The sequence below is a fragment of the Leptodactylus fuscus genome, chromosome 1 (genome assembly GCF_031893055.1).
Source record: "Leptodactylus fuscus isolate aLepFus1 chromosome 1, aLepFus1.hap2, whole genome shotgun sequence".
NCBI lineage: Eukaryota > Metazoa > Chordata > Amphibia > Anura > Leptodactylidae > Leptodactylus > Leptodactylus fuscus.
The window spans coordinates 348,885,954-348,905,110 of record NC_134265.1 but is presented as its reverse complement, the minus strand read 5'-3'; the positions used below and the strand labels follow the sequence as shown (position 1 = coordinate 348,905,110).

The 19,157-nt window shown below is 44.9% G+C and overlaps 1 protein-coding gene across 2 annotated transcripts in view; it reads left to right on the top strand.

Annotated features, from left to right (window-relative positions):
• CTNNA2 (catenin alpha 2) overlaps positions 1-19,157 on the top strand; it is a 1,647,901-nt gene that overhangs the window by 154,409 nt on the left and 1,474,335 nt on the right. For both annotated transcript variants that reach the window (XM_075261702.1, XM_075261694.1), the window contains exon 2: positions 11,766-11,872. In XM_075261702.1, the coding sequence (XP_075117803.1) occupies positions 11,771-11,872 (102 nt within the window). In that variant the 5' untranslated portion in view covers positions 11,766-11,770. The remainder of the gene's footprint in view (positions 1-11,765; positions 11,873-19,157) is intronic.

Here is a 19,157-nt window from a genome sequence, read left to right as displayed (position 1 = left end):
TCCTCCTGGATAACACCCACCTCCTGGATAGCCTCCACCCCCTGGATAGCCTCCACCCCCTGGATAGCCTCCACCCCCTGGATAGCCTCCACCTCCTGGATAGCCTTCACCTCCTGGATAGCCTTCACCTCCTGTATAGCCTCCACCTCCTGGATAACATCCACCTCCTGGATAGCCTTCACCTCCTGGATAGCCTCCACCTCCTGGATAGCCTTCACCTCCTGTATAGCCTTCACCTCCTGGATAGCCTCCACCTCCTGGATAGCCTTCACCTCCTGTATAGCCTTCACCTCCTGTATAGCCTCCACCTCCTGGATAGCCTCCACCCCCTGGATAGCCTCCACCTCCTGGATAGCCTCCACCTCCTGGACAGCTTCACCTCCTGGATAACATCCACCTCCTGGATAACATCCACCTCCTGGATAGCCTCCACCTCCTGGATAGCCTTCACCTCCTGGATAGCCTCCACCTCCTGTATAGCCTCCACCTCCTGGATAGCCTCCACCTCCTGGATAACATCCTCCTCCTGGATAACATCCACCTCCTGGATAACATCCACCTCCTGGATAGCCTTCACCTCCTGGATAGCCTCCACCTCCTGTATAGCCTTCACCTCCTGTATAGCCTCCAACCTCCTGGATAGCCTCCACCTCCTGGATAACATCCTCCTCCTGGATAGCCTCCACCTCCTGGATAGCCTCCACCCCCTGGATAGCCTCCACCTCCTGGATAGCCTCCACCTCCTGGACAGCTTCACCTCCTGGATAACATCCACCTCCTGGATAACATCCACCTCCTGGATAGCCTTCACCTCCTGGATAGCCTCCACCTCCTGTATAGCCTTCACCTCCTGTATAGCCTCCAACCTCCTGGATAGCCTCCACCTCCTGGATAACATCCTCCTCCTGGATAGCCTCCACCTCCTGGATAGCCTCCACCCCTGGATAGCCTCCACCTCCTGGATAGCCTCAACCTCCTGGATAGCCTCCACCCCCTGGATAGCCTCCACCTCCTGGATAGCCTCCACCTCCTGGATAGCATCCACCTCCTGGATAGCCTCCACCTCTTGGATAGCCTCCCCCTCTTGGATAGCCTCCACCTCCTGGATAGCCTCCACCTCCTGGATAGCTTCACCTCCTGGATAACATCCACCTCCTGGATAACATCCACCTCCTGGATAGCCTCCACCTCCTGGATAGCCTCCACCTCCTGGATAGCCTCCACCTCCTGGATAGCCTTCACCTCCTGGATAGCCTCCACCTCCTGTATAGCCTTCACCTCCTGTATAGCCTTCACCTCCTGGATAGCCTCCACCTCCTGGATAGCCTCCACCTCCTGGATAGCCTCCACCTCCTGGATAGCCTTCACCTCCTGTATAGCCTCCACCTCCTGGATAGCCTCCACCTTCTGGATAGCCTCCACCTCCTAGATAGCCTCCACCTCCTGGATAGCATCTACCTCTTGGATAGCCTCCACCTCCTGGATAGCCTCCACCTCCTGGCCCATCGTCCTCTAAAGTCGTAGCCCTTTTTTTTTCCTTCTCATTTTTTATATGGCACCAACATCTTCCACAGTGCTGTTCACATGTTGCTGTCCCCTTTGGGCTCAGAATTTCCTAATTTCACCCAGGCAAGAGGCTAAGTCATTTTTCCATAGAGTTACTAGAAATGGGCAAATCGCTTTGTAACAAACCAGATTTGACCCAAATATTCCAAATCTTATTTTTAACAAACCAAAAAATTTGGGATTTGTCCTGGCGTATATAGCCAGACCGAATTGCTCTGTATCCCTGTTAGTTTTTTGGGGGGACGCCCCGTGGAAAGCTGGGTTGAGTGTATATAGCCGGACCTAATTGCTCTGTATCCCTGTTAGTTTTTGGGGAAACCTCGACTCCTCTCCCTGCAGTATAGCTCTGAGAAGAGTTGTTGTTTTTCTTCCATTTTTCTCTGCCTACTAGAATCTAATCCCTCTGTAGCCCTCAGCAGATATGTTTCTCTCCCTATCGCTCACCGCAAATGTGATGAAGATGGCGGCCGTTATTCTTATAAATCCGAGGTCACATGTTTTTGGCAGCCAATGGGTTTTTTCAATTTTTTTCACTGCCTCTGTTGTCGTAGTTCCTGTCCTACCTCCCCTGCGCAGTTATTGGTGCAAAAACCGCACCAGGGAAGGTGGGAGGGGATACGAATTTTTACTGCGTTTGCTGCCTGGTGTTCGATTGGAATTGAATACCTTGAACGGCCTGATATTCGGTCGAAAGGCGTTCGCTCCTCTCTAGTTAATATCCATCTGCTATTACTTGATGCTGAAAGTGAAATGCAGATGACTTGTCACTGATACGGGGTCTGTAGCGGCCGAGGACTCGGTGTATTTTACATTCACATCAGAAGGAGACACATTGTCGGCTCAGGCAAATCATTCTGGGCTGAGTTATGCTGACAGATCCGACGAGCGTACTTCATGGTACTTCATGGTCCTGATGAATGGACGTCTACCGCAAATATGTTTGTGGCTTGGAGCAGACAGTTGCAGAAAGTGTACTTTGTTCTATAGACACAGGGGGCGCTAATGGTCAAGGGATCATTAGCGGAAGTGTCCCATGTGATGGACAAGATTTAGGAAGCACCTGCAAGCTTTGCAGCTCAGACATTTCTACAATACTGCTGGGAATTGTCCTTTAACCCTTGAACTCCTTCCCGCTGGTGATATTTTTTGAATTTCAATTTTCGTTTTTGAAAAACCAAAAATTTTTATTTTTCCGTTCACAGAGCTACATGAGGGCTTAATGTTTGCAGGACAAAGTGTTCTTCCTAATGGTACCATTTATTATTCTGTACAATTCAGAATGGGGTGGAATTGGAGAAAAAGTGCATTTGTGCGACTTTCTTACGGGCTTTGTTTTCACGGCGTTCAATCTGCAGCCAAAATGACATGTCACCTGTATTCTACATTTCAGTATGATTCCGGGGTTACCATATTTATATTGGTTTTTCTGCACTTACTAATAAAACGTCATTCTTCAAAAACAAACAATTTTCCTGGCGTCACTGTATTCGGATATCTAGATTTTGCAAAGTTTAAAGCAATGTGCACGTCCACCTAAGAAGCTGAGTGCTGGTGGACGCACATGCTCAGTCGCTCTCCTCATGTTCTCTGATCACTGAAGGGCAGCCAATAGAAATAGCCAATCCATGTTGGTAAGGCCCGGTTCACATCTGCATTTGGGTACCCCCCCCCTCCCCCCCGAACGACGGAAACCTATGCGCATTATAAAATGGGTTACCTTCAGGAAACCCGCAGACCCCATAGCCTATAATGGAGTCTGTGTGGTTTCCGTTTGGTTTCTGCACGTAACATGCGGAGGGAAAAGAGCAGGAACAGAAACCACACGGACCCCATTATAGTCTATGGGGCCCGCGAGTCTGCCAGGTAACTGCTTTTTAATCCACATTGGTTTCCATTTGGGGGGGGTCCCCAAATAAAAACCTGAACGCAGATCGCAGGGGCGGCCATCTTGCCTGAGCTTCTTGTCTACTCTGTTCACAGCATTTAGCGATTTGCTTTACAGCAGTCTCATGACAAGCGATAGCCTGCAGCTGACTCATTGCGTCATATGGGAAGGGAGTGTTTTCTAGCCATGTTCAGTTCAGAGAGGGGAGGAAATAATCTGCGACATCATCTATTGTCAGAAGTGGATGTCATGATGAGTCGTTATGGGTGTTATCTTCTATTGTGACCCTGTCTGTGATGTAAATGAGGTGACTGCTGCAATGAAAACCCCTACAGAATTGGCAAATTCTATTAGGCTTTGCAGTCAGAGTGAATATTTCAGGATATGGATTTGAAAAAGTAAAAAAAATATTGGGTTTTCAGGTTTGTTTTTTTTTAGCCAAAATAAGTAGTGAATTGAAATAATTATAAATAAATACGTCTTTATCCTGGATCCACTTTGGACCTTGGCTCAGAAAACTGCATCAAAAACTTCATGTGTGGTTTAATCCTAAGTGAGGTTGGTTTTTTTTTTTTTTTTTTTTTTTTTTTTATGGAGCGTCTATTGTATATCTCATAGTTAAGACGATAAGGGCGCCAAGTGCACATCCCCTTTAAGCAGGTTGCTGTGCCGCGTCTCTTTCGGTTGGCTACAGAGTCAAGAAGTGTTTTGTGAAAATTGCGTTATAAATAGAGAAGCATATGGCGTGCAGCGAGCATATTGTCTGATCCAAATGGATTATTATGTTCATCGCACCGAGCAATTAAAATGGGAGAGAGAACGGCTTTCCGCTCAGACGATTATAGCCATATTACAGATCAGTCAGTGTCCCGCAAGCTGCAGATCTTATGAGAGTGGAATAAGCCTATTAACTGTGGGGACATGTTATGGAAGCTGGGTGACAACCAACAGGGCCTTTACTACAGCTCTAGGCATGAGTTGTCGCCCAACATTCCCAGGTGATCTGCAAAAAGTCTAGTCTTCTTTCAGCAGTTCTTTCTACTAAGTCACCCCCATACTAATTCACTACATCAGGCAGTGTCGCCTACATGTGATAGGTCACTGCCCCCTGCAAGATCATCACAATCATATTCAATGCTGGGTACTCTGCTCCATTTATTCTATAATTCTCAGTATTAAGAATACATGCTTGGTAAAGAATACATGCTTGGTAGGGTAGAGTTGGAAGGGACCTCAAGGGCCATCGGGTCCAACCCCCTGCGAGTGCAGGTTTTCCTAAATCATCCCAGCTATATGTTTATCCAGATTCCGCTTGAAGATTTCCATTGATGGAGCGCCCACCACCTCCCGTGGCAGCCTATTCCACTCTCTCACTACCCTCACTGTCAGAAAGTTTTTCCTAATGTCTAATCTGTATCTCTTTCCCTTTAGTTTCATCCCATTGCTTCTTGTACTTCCTTGTGCTAATGAGAATAGGGGAGATCCCTCTGCACGGTGACTACCTCTCAGATATTTGTAGACTGCTATTAAATCTCCCCTCAGCCTTCTCGTCTGCAAACTAAACAGTCCCAGTTCTTTTAGCCGCTCCTCATAGGACATGGTTTGCAGACCTTCCACCATTTTGGTTGCTCTTCTCTGGACTTGCTCCAATATATCGATGTCTTTCTTGAATTGAGGCGCCCAGAACTGTACACAGTATTCCAGGTGTGGTCTGACCAGGGAAGAGTACAGCGGAATAATGACCTCTCTTCATCTAGATTCAATGCTTGTCTTAATACATCCCAGAATTTTATTAGCCTTTTTTGCAGCAGCACCGCACTGTTGGCTCATGTTGAATTTGTGATCTACTATTATGCCCAAGTCCTTTTCCCCTATGTTATCACTTAGTTCTATTCCTCCCATACTATATATGTTTTTTACATTTCTGTTACCCAGATGTAGAACTTTGCATTTGTCCCTGTTAAATACCATTTTGTTCGCCTCAGCCCATTGTTCCAGTGTGTCTAAGTCCTTTTGAATACACTCTCTCTCCTCTCTAGTGTTGGCTATTCCTCCTATCTTCGTATCATCTGCAAATTTTATGAGTTCCCCAATAATTCCATCGTCCAGATCATTTATAAAGATATTAAAAAGTACTGGGCCCAGAACAGAGCCCTGCGGCACCCCGCTTTTGACTTTCTTCCAGTTGGATGTGTAGCCATTTAGTATTACTCGTTGTGCCCGATCATTAAGCCAGTTGTGAATCCACCTACCTGATTTTTTGTCAAAGCCATACTTAATCATTTTTTCAATAAGAAGGTTATGTGATACTTTATCAAATGCCTTACTGAAGTCAAGATATACTATGTCCACGGCATTCCCTTGGTCCAACCATTCAGTGATTTTGTTGTAGAAGGAAATTAGGTTAGTCTGACAAGATTTATTGGTCATAAAGCCGTGCTGGCTCTGGTTAATTAATGCCTTCCCATCCAGGTACCGAAGTAAATGTTCCTTGACAATTTGCTCAAAGATTTTTCCTGCTATCGAGGTCAGACTTACCGGCCTGTAATTTCCTGGATCGTCCCTTTTCCCCTTTTTGTAGATGGGGACAACATTTGCCCTTTTCCAATCTAAAGGGACCACTCCTGTTTCCCATGACTTACATGTCTCCCAGTCACATCATGATCCAATCCCAGCCTCATAGAACATCATCATATGAGTGAAGAGGTCACTGCCCCCTGCAAGATCATCACAGTCATATTCAATGCTGTGCACTCCGCTCCATTTATTTTATAATTCTCAATATTAGATCTTGCACTCTCTCCCAGTCACATCATGATCCAATCCGAGCCTCATAGAACATCACCATATGAGAGGACAGGTCACTGCCTCCTACATGATCAACACACTCTTCTGCCGAAATGGTTTGTGATGCCAGAGATTCAGTTAATTTTCCCACCTATTCTCCCATTCCACCACATATCATGACCCTGTCCCTGTCACGTAAAGCACTGCCCTTGCTAATATTCTTATTTGAGTGGACAGGTCACTGCCTCTTGCAAATTCAGTAAACTCCTCTACTGAAATACTTTGTGCTGCAGAGTATTTATCTCATTCAAATGATGCCATTATCAGTATTAGATCTTCCAATCCTTCTCATATCACAACCTTGCCCCTGTCACATACAGCCTTGCCTTCACTTATATCCCTAAATAAGCGGACAGGTTACTTCCTTCCAAAAGATCAACAGACTCCGCCACTGAAATACTCTGTGCTGCTGGGTGTCCAGCTCACTTGCGATTCTGAGTATTAGATCTCCCACTCCTCCTAATATCATGACCTTGTCTCTGTCACAGATAGCTGTATTGTCACTGATAATCTTATATGAGTAGACAGGTCACTGTCTCCTGCAAGTTCAGCACACTCCTCTTCTGAAATACATTGCTGTGTACTCAGCTCATATTATTATTATTATTATTATTATTATTATTATTATTATTATTATTATTATTTCTCAGTATCTGATCTTTCACCTTTCCCATTCCCCTCATCATGACCCTACCCTTCTCACTTACCGCCGTGCCCTCATTAATATCTTTATATATGAGCGGACAGGTCACTGCCTACTACAATATCAGCACACTCGTCTGCTGAAAGACATTGTGCAGGGTTTTCAGCTCATTATGTAATTCTCAGTATTTTATCTTCCACTTGCCCCCATTCCCGCCTCTTATCATGACCCTGTCCTGATACAGTTAGCCCTCACTGAAATTCTTATGACCTGGTCTTTGCAGTCTCATCCTGTTAGGTTCAGCATTCGGCGCAAGAATCATCTGACGCGCTGAGGGGAATGCTCGCACTGGGCATGACGTTTCTACGGTAGCGCTCATGCGTGGATCACGTGATGAGTTGCTTTGTGGGTCAGTGCCTTAGGGTGTCTTTGCCTCTGAAGGGGTTAAGTCCTTTGCAGTGCTGAGAGCTGATTACAGGCTGTGGGCGGTTCTGAGACCTGCTCTTACTATTTAAATCTGCTTTGCATGCTGTCAGATGCCGGTCTTAAGCTTCAGTTTCCTGTGTTCCAGAAATGGTCTGTCTGCCTGAAACTGCTCATTCATCTGTGTCTGAGTCCTGGCTAGGGTAGAGCCGATCTTGACTTTTCAGGATCGATTTTGAAATCCGATTTCCGATCATTTTTCATTCGAACACGATCTCAATCCCAATTCCAATCCCAATGCAAGTCAATGGGATTTTTTTTACTAATCGTAGATCAGATTTTAAAAGCAATCCTATTCACTATACAGCATGGAATCTAACAATGGAACGCTTTAATTGTTAGAATCCACGCTGTGTAGAGATTTTTTTTTTTTTAATCACTAAGTAGCCAGAGGATTTTTTTTAATCCTCTGGCTACTTAGAAGCCCCTGGTGTCCACTTACCTGCAGAGATAGCTGGTCCGATGCCCGGTGTTCTCGTTCTTCTTCACCTCGCTGCCCCCTGTTTCCCAGGTTAGGAGAGTGTGGGCAGGTACTGGGAGGGGAGACGTCACGTCTCCCCGCCCTGTACCCGCCCACACTCTCCTAAGCCACAAGGCCCGCCTTCTTCCTAGCTCTTTAACACTAACCTGGGAGGCGGGGGCAGCGAAGCGAAGAATGAGAACACCGGGCACCACACCAGCCATCTCTGCAGGTAAGTAGCTACTAGAGATGATAGCTAGTCTCCCATTAGAATGAATGGACGCAGGGGGATTAAGGCTGTGTGCCAGCTGCTTCCATTCAATCCTATGGAACTGCAGCGGAGCCTTCACACTGAGTATACACTCCACTCAGAATGAGTGGAGCATATACTCAGTGTGAAGGCTAACATTGTTCACCGATCTCGATCCCACCTAAACAGATCGCTGATCGTAATCCGATTTTTTCCGAACACGATCGCTCAACCCTATTCCTGGCCCATTCAGCCTTCCTTGCTGCCTAATATTGAGTATTGAGCATACTTATCCAAGCATTGTTGTCCCAGGCGCAGTGAACCCTAGCCTTTTACCGCTTGGATGTTTGGACTTTTTGTAGGGTTTTTGGTGTGTGATACTAAGTTCTGTTTTTCCTATCCCTTTGCATAGTTTCAGTATTTCTGTGTTTCTCCTATTAGTTTCTGCTCTATACATTGTGTTCCCTCGTATTTAGAGATGAGCAAATAGTATTTGATGGAATACCTCCCTTTTCATAGTTATTGTTGTACTCGGTTGAATACCACGTGGGAAATATTCGATTCCCATCCCACCTTCCCTGGCGCTTTTTTTTTTGCAACAATAACTATGCAGGGGATGAATTCGATCAAAACGACTCACTCATCTCTACTCCTATTCACTGTTAGTGCAGCCGGACACCTGTGGGGGCTTTTTCTGTATCTGACTCCCCTTCCTAAATGTGAAACTAGTCAGGGATTTCTGTTTCACGTGTAGGTGACTTATTTCTCCGGCTGTGTCCGCGCCCACTCAGGTTAGCTAGTCGGGCCCACGGCTACTTCCAGTGTGCAAGGCAGGAATTAGGAGTAACACACAAGATATTCCAAATGGCTCTTGGTCTTGTTTTTTCTTTTGTGTTTTCCCTTACACTTGATTGAGAAGTTATCAGTCAGCGGCCAGTCCATGGTCCAGAGATCCCCAGACCATAACAGCAATCATCACATCTGTGGACAGGTCACTGCTCCACTGCAAGATCAACACACTCTTCTGCTGCTATTATGTCTGCTGCCAGAGATCCAACTCATTTTATTATGTAACTTTTCACGACTTTATCACGACCCTATCCCTGTCACATATACCCTTCATTGATATCCTCACATCAGTAGACAGGTCACTGCTAGGGTTGAGCGATCATGTTCGGAAAAGATCGGATTCCGATCGGCCATCGAGAAAATTTCACAATCGCGATCAGAATTCCGAACATGATCTTTTTAGGTGGGATCGAGATCGGAGATTATTTCCCGCAATGCTTTGCTACTGGCCAAGCATTCTGGGAAAAGCTAACAATGTTAGCCTTCACACTGAGTATACGCTCCACTCATTCTGAGCGGAGTATATACTCATTGTGAAGGCTCGCTGCGGTTCCATAGGAATGAATGGAAGCAGCCGGCACACAGCCTTAACCCCCTGCGCGCCGGCTGTGTCTATTCATTCTAATGGGAGACTAGCTAACATCTCTAGTAGCTACTTACCTGCAGAGATGGCTGGTCCGGTGTCCGGTGTTCTCAGTCTTCTTCACTTCGCTGCCCCCGCCTCCCAGGTTAGTGTTAAAGAGCTAGGAAGAAGGCGGGGCTTGTGGCTTAGGAGAGTGTGGGTGGGTACAGGGCGAGGAGACGTGACGTCTCCCCTCCCAGTACCCGCCCACACTCTCCTAACCTGGGAGGCGGGGGCAGAGAGGTGAAGAAGAACGAGAACACTGGGCACCGGACCAGCCATCTCTGCAGGTAAGTGGACACCAGGGGGGACTAAGTAGCCAGAGGATTAAAGAAAATCCTCTGGCTACTTAGCGATTAAAAAAATATCACTACACAGCGTGGATACTAACAATTAAAGTGTTCACTTGTTAGATTCCATGCTGTGTAGTGAATAGGATTGTTTTTAAAATCCGATCTCCGATTAGTAAAAAAATCCCATTGACTTGCATTGGGATCGGAATTGGGATCGAGATCGGGTTCGAATGAAAAATGATCGGAAATCGGATTTCAAAATCGATCCTAAAAAGTCAAGATCGGCTCAACCCTAGTCACTGTCCCACCGCAAGATCAACACACTCCTGTCCTGCTGCTGCCATCATTCCTTATTAAGAGACTTAGCTAAATTGCAGAGTAACATCTTGTTTTCCTTGCAGCATCTTAACTGAGCAGGTTGTCTACAGCATGTCAGGTTGTCTTTGCTTTGAAGTAGGAGTCTGACCCGGAGGAGACAGCTACATTTTAGACGTCTTGCGCATTTCTTCTCCGAGGACCTTTTATAATTCCTTCTGGGTCAAGATAATCGGCTGTTTCACTCGTAGTCTTTAAAACTCCTTGTAACTGACAGCCGGACACCTCGAGACGGCGAGTTACCAAAATCAGCGGAGACACCTTCATTTCTGTCCCGCTCCACTGCGGCAGCGCGACTGTAATTGGTTTCCGACGCTTCACCTTGCCGTCACCGATCTGGAAGTTTTCTTAGAAGTCTGAATGTTTTGCTTGAGACTACAATTTCATCATTCTAATAAAAACAACGTAACTTGACGCAAAATTTTCCGGTATATTAACACGTCCGCCGCAGACTTACCATAATTAATGAGGAGTCAGAAATCCATGTGCTTGCCTCCAAAAACACCCTTAAAGTTGGAATGACTGGATGGAAAGGGATTGAGTTTCTGTCATTAGCTGATACACAGAGAATGGGGCAGGAAGCAGACAGCGCTGTTCTGTGTCTAGTGGTGGAACTGAGTCACTGCAGCTTAGATGGACTGCAGTACCTGGTCTGACCACTACACAGAGAACAGAGCTGTCTGTTTCTTGTTTCATTCTCTGCACATCACCAATCATGATGACAGCTGAAGGGTGAGGGTGTCGGGTGCCATAATCTGACATTGGTGACCTATCTTTAGGATAGGTCATCAATATTTTTAGCCCAGCAAACCCTTTTATGGGAAATTCTGTCCGTTTTTGTTCCTGATTTTCTACATAATTTCATTTATTCTTGTAAATGAAAAATTTAGCATCTTTGTAATATACTTTGTGGTTTAATTCCGCTCCTTGCTCCTTTACACCCAGAGGGTAAAATCTTACAAAACCTTTTACTTGTTACAGTTTACTAATATTGTATCCAGTCTCTGCAGTCTCCAGGGTGATACATTTACCTGCGCTGATACATTGTAACAAACCCTCAGGACAGATTTCTGCTTCTGATGGATATTGACGGGATACAATGGAGATATACTTGTAGTTTTGAGGGGGGGTTGGTTTCTGGTTGCAAATAATAGCAAAGACCTTGAAATTGTGAATTGAAACAAAAATTCTTACGAGCGACTTGTAGAACTTTCCTATTAAGCTTGACTAGCAAGTCCAGGGGCAGAACTTAGGAGATCTAGTAAGCTGGGTGACATCCACTATTAGACATCTACTGGCAGCCATATTGGTTGTCACCCAGTTCTTCTATAGGACAGGGCATTTTTATTTTCTTGGGGTCTGACCAATGGGACCTTTCCTCTCGCTGCACAGTTGACCTTGAAGTCCACTTGTCCTCATCTACTTATCTGTTACTATTTGCTGGATTGTGTTGTTTTGCCATTTCTAAACCTTCCCTTTCAATGTTTTTCAGGAAAAATGACGTCCGCGACATCACCAATCATTCTTAAATGGGACCCTAAAAGTCTCGAAATCCGGACTCTTACTGTGGAGAGTCTTCTCGAGCCACTGGTCACCCAGGTAAGAGCTGGTGAAGTCCAGAAATCCTCCTTACCTCATCCCTAGGACATGTCTAGGAATAGTTTCTCCTAAATTCTTTCTTCCATGGATGATCCAGCCATGGCCATGGCATCCATGCTGAGCCATCTGCTCAAGGTCAACCAAGGTCTTGGGTAGATGTCATGATAAGGAAGGTCATGGTCATCCCTGGTTTTACCCCACTGTTCTGTAAGAATACTGCCTACAATGATGGGGTTATTTCATAGATACTGATGGTATCAAGAGGGACAAGTGAGGTTGGTTTGGAATCTTGATGGTTGTCCCGTCTTTGCTTGGTTTTTCTCATTCATGTCCATGTTGACTATAGTCCATGTTTCCTTTCAGACGTTGATCCAGATTTTATCTACAAAGTGATGGTTTCCTTGATTCAATAAGGGCAACTTACCACTAATATCTACTGTCCACAGGAATGGGGATCCCAGGTCCCCCCATTTTAATGGAGCGGATACATCTGTGCTCGATGCTTCTACGTCATCTCTACGGGGTGGCTGGAGACTGCGGAAAGTCCACCTGTCCCATAGAGTTGCATGGGCAGTTGTAGACTTGGGACCCCAATTCTTATGATCAACAAGGGTCCTAGTGGTCATACCCCCAACAATTACACTCTTACCCCCTACCCTATGGATATGCTGCGGGTTTGTTACAACTGTATCCACAAGTCATGTTGGTTTGGGCTCTTCATGGTCATGTGACTAGTGGTCCTGTCTTCTTATTCCTATGACCATGTTCCCCATTACTTATCACATCTGTGGGTTTGTTACAACTGTATCCACAAGTCATGTTGGTTTGGGCTCTTCATGGTCATGTGACTCGTGGTCCCTATGACCATGTTCCCCATTACGTATCACAGCTGTGGCTTTGTTACAATGGCAGGCACAGTTTTATGGGCACAAATCTCTCCCTTGTCCCGCTTCTTTTGCTACAATGTATCGGTATTGCAGAGCATTGTATACACTGGACAATACACATGCAATACTGTAACGTGAACCCGTCCCTACACAATAACATTGTATTACAAAGGTATCGGACCCCTTAGGTATATTTTGTGTGTAGAAATAAAGATCCCTGTAGGTGCGCAGCGCAGGGTGACATTTTCTATGCGGCTCTCATCTGTTAAATTGGGTTTTTTTGATTTGACACATTGAATAGTTTCCATGGAATTTGCTTAAACGAAGAGCGTTTTTGGCCCCTACCTCCTAATTGTAAAATATTCCACTTCTTTCTGAAGAGATGAATTTCACGGCGGATCATATGAATTGTGATTAGTTTCATCTGGTACAGAATGAATTGCTATTTGTCTGTGTCTGCTGGCTTTATTGTAACATCTGCTCCCCGTGCCGTACTGCTTGCAGTCTGCCAATCTGACAAGTAATGGCGCCTCCTCCTCCTCGCCGCTGCCACGCACCGCTATAACATCCGCCACCACGAATGAGCTGCGCTGTGGCTCATTGCAGAGGGCACCTTTCCAGTCTAGGGATATGAAAGCGCCACCTGTATTGATTTTAAAGGGGATCAGTCCCCTCTCCTGACATGGCGGTTTTGGTAAATATTGGTATTCTTCGTGATATAATAATTCAGGAAGTTTTCATCTTATAACTCTTATCCCTCTGTTATTCCTCCTGGAAATAGGTGACTTAACCAATGCGCGCTGCCATTTCCCTTGTGAAAGTGTCTGACATCGATAGCACTGATTGGACAGTGTCAGAGTGTACAGAGACATGCCAAGTTCTCAGTACTGCAAATTTCCAGGAGGAATAACAGAGGAACAGCACAAAATAAGAGAAGATGCTCCAGAATTGTTATTACATGGGGATTACAATTATTTACTGAAAGATAAGTCGAGGTAGAGGATAGAATTCCACTTGATAGGGGTAACGTTATGACATCACCTTGTACCATAGCCCTCCAGGGGGAGTCTGACCTGTGGGAAGTCTTAGGATCTGGGGCCAGTAATGGGGTACAATAAAAAAGAAATGATACTCACCTTCCTCCGGGCCTTGGGTTGAGCAGAATGTCCCCCATTCGCTTCAATCCATAGACTTCCAGGGCCGGAACTGTAGAGGGTCAGGTGACTATTGTAGCCAATCCCTGGCCTTAGAGGTGACCACTGAGGCCAGGGATTGGCCACAATAGTCGCCTTATGCTTTGCACTTCCTGCGTCGGATCGGAGGGCTCAAGGGATAGGGTGGGGGAGTATCATTGTTTTTTTTTATTTTTTTATTTTACCCAACACCGCCCCCCAGGGAGTTTTTAATACATGATGAACAATCCCTTTAATTGTCATATAATGAAAAGTTCTGCAACCTTCTACAATATACTTTATAGTCCAGTTTAAGATCTCGGTCTGCTAATGGATTGTTACAATTGTATCAAACGAGACAAGCTAGACAATGCTCTGTGGGCAGGTGTATCTGCAGCAATAATCGTTCTTATGTTCTGATGGTTTGCTACAATGTGTCAGTGCAGGTAAAAGAGTCATCAATGTTGCATGATGCCACATGTACGACCAACATTGCATATGGTCATATTACCGTGCCGTATTATGTCTAGTTAAAGTATACATGAAATGTGACAAATAATACCAAAAATACATATACACAACTGCCTAGGTAGCTATGATATACCTTGCTGCGGCCACCATGCACGGGAAAAATATACTTAGAGCCTAAAAAAATAAAGGCTGCCATACAATGTTCAGCCATAGACTCTCTATACAAATGTGTCTGATATTACTGATATGTGTGAGATCATCAGATTTTCAAAGAAATATGATGTATTGATACTCTGTCACAAGATATCTAGTCTACATGTGGGTATGAGTGGCTACTCACTGGTTGTATTGTGAATGCCTGTCAAGGACTATGTTAGTGTATTACAGTACTGTTCTGAATGTAATGTATTGTGCTGTGGTTTCATGATCATTTGGAGTCTATATGTGAATTTGAGCTAAGATTAGAGTGGACACATACAGTACCGGCCAAAAGTTTGAACACACCTTCTCATCCAAAGAGTTTTCTGTATTTTCATGACTATGACAATTGTAGATTTGCACTGAAGGCATCAAAACTATGAAGTAACACATGTGGGATTATAGACTTAACAATAAAGTGTGACACAACTGAAAATCTGTCTTATATTCTCGGTTCTTCACAGTAGCCACCTTTTGCTTTGATTCCTGCTTTGCACACTCTTGGTATTCTCTTGATGAGCTTCCAGAGGTAGTCACCTGAAATGGTCTTCCAACAGTCTTGAAGGAGTTCCCAGAGATGCTTAGCACTTGTTGGCCCTTTTGCCTTCACTCTGCGGTCCAGCTCACCCCAAACCATCTGGATTGGGTTCAGGTCTGGTGACTGTGGAAGCCAGGTCATCTGGCGTAGCACCCCATCACCCTCCTTCTTGGTCAGATAGCCCTTACACAGCCTGGAGGTGTTTGGGGTCATTGTCCTGTTGAAAAATAAATGATGGTCCAACTAAACACAAACCGGATGGAATAGCATGCCACTGCAAGATGCTGTGGTAGCCATGCTGGTTCAGTATAAATCCCCAACAGTGTCACCAGTTTGGCACCCCCACACCATCACACCTCCTCCCCCATGCTTCACGGTGGGAACCAGGCATATAGAGTCCATCCGTTCACGTTTTCTGCGTCGCACAAAGACATGGTAGTTGGAGCCAAAGATCTCAAATTTGGACCCATCAGACCAAAGCACAGATTTCCACTGGTTTAATGTCCATTCCTTGGGTTCTTTAGCCCACACAAGTCTCTTCTGCTTGTTGCCTGTCCTTAGCAGTGGTTTTCTAGCCGCTATTTTACCATGAAGGCCGGCTGCTGCACAAAGTCTCCTCTTACCAGTTGTTGTAGAGATGTGTCTGCTGCTAGAACTCTGTGTGGCATTGACTTGCTCTCTAATCTGAGCTGCTGGTAACCTGCGATTTCTGAGGCTGGTAACTCAGATGAACTTATCCTCCTCCGCAGCAGAGGTGACTCTTGGTCTTCCTTTCCTGGGGCGGTCCTCATGTCAGCCAGTTTCTTTGATGATTTTTGCAACTGCACTTGGGGACACTTTCAAAGTTTTCCCAATTTTTCAGACTGACTGACCTTCATCTCTTAAAGTAATGATGGCCACTCGTTTTTCTTTACTTCGCTGCTTTTTTCTTGCCATAATACAAATTCTAACAGTCTATTCAGTAGGACTATCAGCTGTGTATCCACCTGACTTCTGCACAACACAACTGATGGTCCCAACCCCATTTATAAGGCAAGAAATTCCACTGATTAAACCTGACAGGGCACACCTGTGAAGTGAAAACCATTCCTGGTGACTACCTCATGGAGCTCATCAAGAGAATGCCAAGAGTGTGCAAAGCAGGAATCAAAGCAAAAGGTTACCACTTTGAAGAACCGAGAATATAAAACAGATTTTCAGTTGTTTCACATTTTTTGGTTAAGTCTATAATTCCACATGTGATACTTCATAGTTTAATTAGTTAAACTAATTTCATGAGATGATGTTCGTTCAGACCCTTAGCCCTACGGTCAGGCTGGGGTATACAGTCAGGATACAGATGGTGGTATATAGCTATAATTCACTTGTGTGACACCGGCAGTGATAACTAGATAAGAGAACCGTAGTTATCATGATGTATATATCTAATGTATATGGATGTGACAGTATGACGGTATTACATGAGCTCGCTCCCTTCACATACCATGCTGTATAATAGAATAATCTGTATTGACAAGGATGGATAATTGCTGCAGCAGGGATTAACACGCGCCTCGTATAGATGATGTGCGGCAATGGCAGGTAATGACTATGAAGTGATTTACCAGGTTCTCCAGTCACAAGTGATTGACCCGAGGACCAGCTGAGACATGGAGGGAAGATGAAGCCTAATCATTATATCATGAACTTTATGCAACTTTTTAATATACTTTGAACTTTATTTCTTTGACATTCTTGAGATCACCGCTTGCTATCTGCATTTATAGCCTGAAAACCTCTCCTGGCATAATACCGAGGATCAGAACAACAGACTAACGGACAGCTAAAATAACAGACACATACACAGCCCTTGACTATAATGAAATTGCAGATGTGAACATAGCCTAACACACAACAGTGAAAATCGTCCATCTGGCAGACGCCTTGGCCGTTTCGAGAACACGTTGATTTCTTATGTCTATTTACACCTCTGTTTTTTTGACTAACGTTTTTTACATCCTTAAAAAAAATTGCTTTGTCCATTTTCACAGAACAAAAATCAATGAATCCGTTTTAACAAAGTTTAAAGCAGATTGATGTCTGTTTTCCCTCCGCTAGAAAGTGGGTTGGGTCTAAAAAAGACCAATAAAATCTATCCAATTTTTTTCACTGACAGTTAAAAACTGATGCAAAACTAATGACATTTGGCCATCAAATTCAGAAAAAAATGGAATGGGATGGATGCAAAAAGGAATGGTACATAAGCTGTCAAAAATGGATTCATTGATTTCTATCGGCCATTATCGACCTTCTTCATCCTTGTGATGGCCCTGGTCTTCTTCATCCTTGCCATGCCTGTGATCTTCTTCATCCTTGCCATGCCTGTGATCTTCTTCATCCTTGCCATGGCTGTGGTCTTGTTCATCCTTGCCATGGCTGTGGTCTTCTTCATCCTTGCCATGGCTGTGGTCTTCTTCATCCTTGCCATGGTTGTGGTCTTGTTCATCCTTGCCATGGCTGTGGTCTTCTTCATCCTTGCCTTGGTTGTGGTTTTGTTCACCCTTGCCATGGCTGTGGTCTTGTTCATCCTGCCATGGCTGTGGTCTTGTTCATCCTGCCATGGCTGTGGTCTTGTTCATCTTGCCATGGCTGTGGTCTTGTTCATCCTTGCCATGACTGATCTTCTTCACCCTTGCCATGCCTGTTGTTTTCTTCACCCTTGCTATGGTTGTGGTCTTGTTCATCCTTTCCATGAATATGGACTTCTTTATCCTTGCCATGGCTGTGGTCTTCTTCATCCTTGCCTTGGTTGTGGTTTTGTCCATCCTTGCCATGGCTGTGGTCTTCTTCATCCTTGCCTTGGTTGTGGTTTTGTCCATCCTTGCCATGGCTGTGATCTTCTTCATCCTTGTCATGGCTGTGGTCTTCTTCACCCTTGCCATGCCTGTGGTTTTCTTCATCCTTTCCATGACTGTGGTCTTCTTCACCCTTGTCATGGCTGATCTTCTTCATCTTTGCCATGACTGTGGTCTTGTTTCTTCTTGCCATGACTGTGGTCTTCTTCATCTTTGCCATGGCTGTGTTCTTGTTTGTTCTTGCCATGACTGTGGTCTTCTTCACCTTTGCCATGACTGATCTTCTTCATCCTTGCCATGACTGTGGTCTTCTTCACCCTTGCCATGACTGATCTTCTTCATCCTTGCCATGGCTGTGGTCTTCTTCACCCTTGCCATGACTGATCTTCTTCATCCTTGCCATGGCTGTCGTCTTTTTCAGCCTTGCCATGACTGTGGTCTTCTTCATCCTTGCCATGTCCCATCACTGAATCCCATCTCTGAAAGAAGCTAACTTTTTCTTCTTCTTCTTTGACTTAAGATTTATTTGAAGCAAACATTTACTTCCCATCCAAAGTCTTTTAGGAATAGCAAGGTCGCTCAGGCTAATGCATCTATCACTATAAAGAAGACAAATGACTGTAACATCTCGAAAGTTCCAGTCATCTGTATGTCAACACCGGGATGTGAAGATCGGGAGTAATTTATTCACTTTAATTGCTGCCGGCTCTTTTAAGCTTTTAGAAGGAGACATTAATTTGCTTGTTCCTCGTATTCTTCATGCCAAAGTGACAATCTTTTCAAAGCAAAGCACTTTTTTGTTTTGTTTTTTTCAAAAAAAAAACTACAAAAAATACTTAAAACAACAAGACGTGTAGTGATCTCTACGATCAGACGTCAAGTTGGCTTAACCCCTCTATTGCCGAAGGGAACGCTTAACTCATCTTATTAACCTCGCTTGACGATTCTCCCCTAATTACAGACAGCGCATATTCTCGCTCGCGAACGTGTCCGTGCTCCTTGATTATGAGGCCAATGGACGCCGCTAATTACCGCGGCTTTGTGTCTCACATCATTTCCTTCTGAATAATATTTGATCCGTTTTCTTGATTGCTCAGATGAAGAATCGGCCGTCTTTGCTTCAAAGCTCCTCAGCCTTCAAAAGGTAACGTATCTGGTGGAAGCCACATAGGGGAAGACGCTTCA